This window comes from Otolemur garnettii, unplaced genomic scaffold, assembly GCF_000181295.1.
Source record: "Otolemur garnettii isolate 467f Iridium unplaced genomic scaffold, OtoGar3 scaffold00037, whole genome shotgun sequence".
Lineage (NCBI taxonomy): Eukaryota > Metazoa > Chordata > Mammalia > Primates > Galagidae > Otolemur > Otolemur garnettii.
Window position 1 is genome coordinate 15,526,498 of NW_003852432.1, and position 5,438 is coordinate 15,531,935.

A 5,438-nucleotide genomic window follows, 5' to 3' on the forward strand; every position below is an offset into this window, starting at 1 on the left:
TTCTAAGAGTTAACTGGCTTGAACATAACCTCCATCATGTTCATCCTGGAAAAAAGTGTAGTGATAAAAGAAATATGTAAGCAAATAATTGTGAATTATCTACCTTGGACTTGACCACTAGGAAATAGGAATCTGTTTCGTGGAAGATTTTGCTCAATAGCAAATAAAATTTTGATATTCAGGATTCTTGGGAAGGAGCATTCATGGCTAAGAAGAGGTAATAGTGAATTCACAAACACTTCCAGATGAGGGATGTTCTCCCCAGCCTGCTTGGGGAAGTAGTGGCAGTAAAGATTAATAGCAAACGCAGATAATTACAAATCATCAGCGGTTACCAGGGAGAGGGACATTCAACCATCCATTTTTTCCTGTAACTGAATTTTTTTAAGCACCCACAACAATCAAAGTACTGAAGGGGACTCAGATATTAGCCAGTCCTAGTTCGAATCTTGGAGAAGCTCAACAGTCTACTAGATGAATGACACCACGTAAACAATGATGAGCTATCAAGTGGTAGGAGCTGCGAGGAGAGCAGCAGATAGCTGTGTGGAGATGGACAGATGCCACTACATCCAGATGCAGAAGGTCTGAGAAAGCAGTCTGTTTATCCTTGGTAAATTCTGCCATCCTTTGCCAGTGCAAGCTGTGTTAACATTGATTTCATTTTGCTTAATTTGTTGCATCTTGATGCTAGCCAACCCTGGTCATGTTACACTAGGCAGAGACCTGATAATGAGAGCTAACATTTGTTGAACATTTACTATATGCCAGACATGATCCCAAGCCCATGCGTATTTAACGTTCTGGTACATTACTCCTGTTTCACAGGTGGAGAAATCAGACTAAATCAGACTAAATAACTCGCCTAAAGAATGCAGTATAGTTAATAACAAGAATTTGAATCTGGGAGGCTGTACTTTTAATATACACTGCCTTCCATTGTAGGCATGGCTCTCTGAGATTCATTTTTTTGTTTTTTTGGGAGCATTTGTAATCTTGAGTTGTTCATCCCAGCTGCTTCAGTCATGAGGCAGGTGGCCAGGCATTATTAGGGAAGGGCTTTTCTACTTCTCCTGGGGCAGCCATGGTAGAACTGACTGATGACAGCAAGTTGCTGGTGACTCCAGGGAGGTTTAGGGGAGTACATTATAGTGGTCATAATAAAATAAGCAGGTGTACTACCAGTGCATCATTGTTAACACATATTTAATGCATCAGTATTAATCATATTTAATGCAGCATTAAAGCTTAACAGAGTATTAATGTTTTCATAGGTGTAACACAGAGAGTGAATGGTACCAAATCCACGAAAACATCATCAAAAAGCTGAATGCACGTTACAATTTGACTGGTTCTAATGCAGGTGAGTATATGAGCTGGCTAACTTATCCCACACAATTCATTTCAGGCCCTTTCTTTGGTCATTTTGAGAAAAAAATGATCAGCCCTTTATTTTTCTCTCTATTCATTCTCTAACTCTAAAATTGCTCAGTCAACGTGCTGGTACATGCTCCTGTGCTATGCTAGGCTTGTAGCTGTAATTCTCTGTAAGAAATAGACTCTTTTCTGGTTTGAAACAAGCAAAGGATTTGAATTTGTTCGGTGGTACCTTGTCATGAGACCTCTAAGTTGGTGCTGAGGATAAAAACTAAATGACAAGGCTCGGTGCCTGTGGCTCAAGCGGCTAAGGCGCCAGCCACATACACCTAAGGTGGCGGGTTTGAATCCCCAGCCCGGGCCCACCAAACAACAATGATGGCTGCAACCAAAAAATGGCCAGGCGTTGTGGCGGGCGCCTATAAGTCCCAGCTACTTGGGAGGCTGAGGCAGGAGACTTGCTTGAGCCCAGGAGTTGGAGGTTGCTGTGAGCATGATGCCATGGCACTCTACCAGGGGGATAGCTTGAGGCTCCTTCACAAAAAAAAAAAAAAAAACTAAATGACAAATACATTTTCGTTCATGACTGTTGTGTCAGTAAGGTCCACTTGAAACATGTTTCGCTGCCTGTGGCTGGCTGCAAGCAGAAGTGTTACTGACACATATCCAGGTTCACAGGCTGAAGTTGTCCAGGAATGAGAGAGAAGCTGATACAGTGTCATGTAGAGAAAAACCGCTTGTTCAGAGGGAGCTGAAATATGTATCACAGTAAGTTATATATAGCATATGGTGCATAGTAATATACTAGTAACATAGACTATTGTACCTTAGATAGCATATGTAGATTATATAGCACATAAAAGTGACATCTTTAAGTTTGGTGAGTAGACAAAATCTTGGTGAATCTTGTTTGTTTTTGACCTGTCATTCAAACCTACACCTAGCTGTTATTTTCACTGAGCATGTTGTTTTTTAAGACTGATTTTAGAGCTCCTTCAATATAGATAATTGTGTTGTAGTCCAACTTGCCTGGACTGGAATTTAAATCCAGACTACCTTTTTTTTGGACTTGTGCACATCTTGCTAGGCTGAACCAACCCACAGAGAAAATAACTTCAGAGAGAGGCTTTGTGGGTCAGTTCAAAGAGAATCGTTAGGTGCCTACAACTCATACATGTGGCAATACTTCAGGCTGTAATGAATGCTGAGGTCAGTTTTCTCCTCCCTCTCCCAAGAGTTGGGGAGGTAACTTGGGTTTTATTTCATGTGGATGGTCATTGGTTTGGACAAAGTCCTGAATCCTCCACTAAATAAACAAGATGCTTGGAGCACTTAACTATTGAGGGCAGAGTCTCTCAAGGACTCCGAGGAGACAGTAGAACTGGAATACAGTGCGGAACTGCTCTGTATGCTTGTCTTGTCTCTCTCTATAAAAAATGTATAATTCTACTATTGGAACATAGACCAAATGGCTGAATTTCAGAATTCCCTCAGAAAGATGGTAGAACTGCTGTTTGTTTAAAAGTTATCTTGCCCAATTCATTGGTAGACTTCTGACCACATCCAGTAGTTCTGTTCTAAACCTTTTGTTATTTCTTAATACCAGTGATCATTAGTTTATCATTAAATACACTGTGTACCAATGCTGTCCAGTTCGGGAGGCACTAGTCCCATGTGGCAGGTGAGCACTAGACAGGAGCCTGGTTAAGTATTAGGACTCAGATGTTTATAATTGTATAGTCAAAGTACATGCTGGATTTTGAAGACTTGGTACAATAAAAAGAATGTAAAATGTCCCATTAATAATGTTTATATTGATCACATGTCAAAATGATAATATTTTGGATATACAGGCTAAAGAAAATACATTATTAAAACTAATTTTATGTGGCTCATTGGGTAGGGTGCTGGCCCCATGTACCAAAGGTGGCAGTTTCAAACCCAGTCCTGGCCAAACTGCAACAAAATATAGCCAGGCACTGTGGTGGACGCCTGTAGTCCCAGCAACTCGGGAGGCTGAGGCAAGAGAATCGCCTAAGCATAGGAGTTGGAGGTTGCTGTGAGCTGTGTGATGCCATGGCACTCTACCAAGGCAATAAAGTGAGACTCTGTCTCTACCAAAAATAATAATAATTTTACTTGTTTTTTTCTTACGTTTTTAATGTGACTACTAGGAAGGCTTAAATTTCATTCATGAATCACATTATATTTCTGATTCAGTGTTGCTGCAGGCTCAGTCTAAAAGATAACATTTTTTTAAAGTTATTCTTATGCCTCGTAAACAAATTCTTTATGTCTGTCTTTGCTTTTTTCTTTCTCCCTATTAACTTTGAATGGAGGAGCTGGGAACCATTGTTTACCTTGTTCTCTCTCCCCTAGCATCTGCTTATCTTAATTTGCTTGCATTTACCATCTATATGAATGAACAAGTGTAAAGCTAACCCTAACCTTCTGGCTTTTCCCATGTAGTCCCCAACCCTCCATCATCACAGATGCATCTTGACTAACCAGGGTGTGTTGGACTGCTGGACACACTTCTTTCCCAATTCCTTGTCATCTTCCAAGCCTTTCCCCCTTCAAATATGCCTTGCTGCGTACAATGACAATTATCTGTTTATTGGATTGTTTCAATATATCATTGTCCAAACTCTGCAGTGTTACAGTGTTGCCTCTGTATTCAAGTGTTCCAGTTGTCTCTTGAATTATGGAAAAGTTCCTGGTGATAGACTTTGCTTTGTGTCTCCAGAAAGAGTCCTGACATAACAGATCTTGTGTCCTGCAAGGCCTCTTGCAGGACAAGGAATCAAGGTTCCAGATCCAGCAAATCACAGATTTCTCTCTGTTTACAGACTAGTCATCTATTCAACAGTACAGCATGATATTTAGGAGCTTTTCCTTCACAAATAGGATGTCCCAGGTTTAAATCACAGTTTCATTGGGATAATAGAAGCATCATCCCATAAAGGTTACTGGGAAATTTAAAAGGGAAAACTGTATATAAAGCACTTAGCATAGAACTCGATACATAACAAGTGTGTGCATTTAAAGTGACCTATTGAGTTCACCCACTATGAAACCATCATCTGGGGCGGTGCCTGTGGCTCAGTGGGTAGGGCGCTGGCACCATATACCAAGGGTGGCGGGTTCAAACCTGGCCCCAGCCAAACTGTAACCAAAAAATAGCCGGGCATGGGTGGTGCCTGTGGCTCAAAGGAGTAGGGCGCTGGCTCCATATGCTGAGGTGGTGGGTTCAAACCCAGCCCCATCCAAAAACTGCAAAAAAAAAGAAAAAAGAAAAAAAAACCATTATCTGAAATATTCTGCCTCTTCCTCTTAAGTCAGGTCCTCTTGTTTCTTTCTTTTTTGTTCAAAATAGATTCTGATTGAATCTTCTTAATAAAGACTTTTAGAATAATACAGTAGATTATTGATAGGATAGATCATTACAGCCTTCCTATACTTTGTTTCTTCCATCTCCTCTCTGCTGATTTGATTGCTGATATGTCTTTCTAGGTTCTTTTAATTTAATTGTCATCCTTCTGATTCCATATATTAATCCCAGGAATGAAGGGCAGCACATTCTATTTCCTCAGACAGTTCCTCAGATGCTTAGATGTGCTCACAGATTCCACCAGCTAATTTCCATGTGCTTTATCAGTTTTAGTGACTGACTACTTACTCTTACTAGAATTCTCGGCGAGATTCTACCACAAAGTGAGAGCCAAAATGCCCTATTCCCAGAGACTCTTACCTTCTCTGTTTACAGCCCTTGCATTAAAATGAAAAACTGCCTGTTGCAACCTTTGCAAAGCATACAGGGAATCACTGTACTGCAGAGGCTCATATAAAGGGTTCCTCTCCCTTTGGCAGGATCCTTCCTGTTTGGGCCTACCGTGAAATTTACATCTCTAGGCTGGCTAGTGCATGCTCTTTATACCTAGCTTCTGCCAAAAGTCCTCTCCACTCTGCTGTCCTCATGACCTTGGCTTTTCTCCATCCTCTGTCCAAGCCTGTGTCCCAGGCAGGCCCACACAGCCATCATGTGTCTGCCCTCTACTACT

The 5,438-nt window shown here is 41.0% G+C and overlaps 1 protein-coding gene across 1 annotated transcript in view; it reads left to right on the forward strand.

The window, feature by feature from the left end:
* DOCK4 (dedicator of cytokinesis 4) overlaps nucleotides 1-5,438 on the forward strand; it is a 249,780-nt gene that overhangs the window by 57,037 nt on the left and 187,305 nt on the right. The window contains exon 11 of the mRNA XM_023513222.1: nucleotides 1,275-1,363. Within this exon, the coding sequence (XP_023368990.1) occupies nucleotides 1,275-1,363 (89 nt within the window). The remainder of the gene's footprint in view (nucleotides 1-1,274; nucleotides 1,364-5,438) is intronic.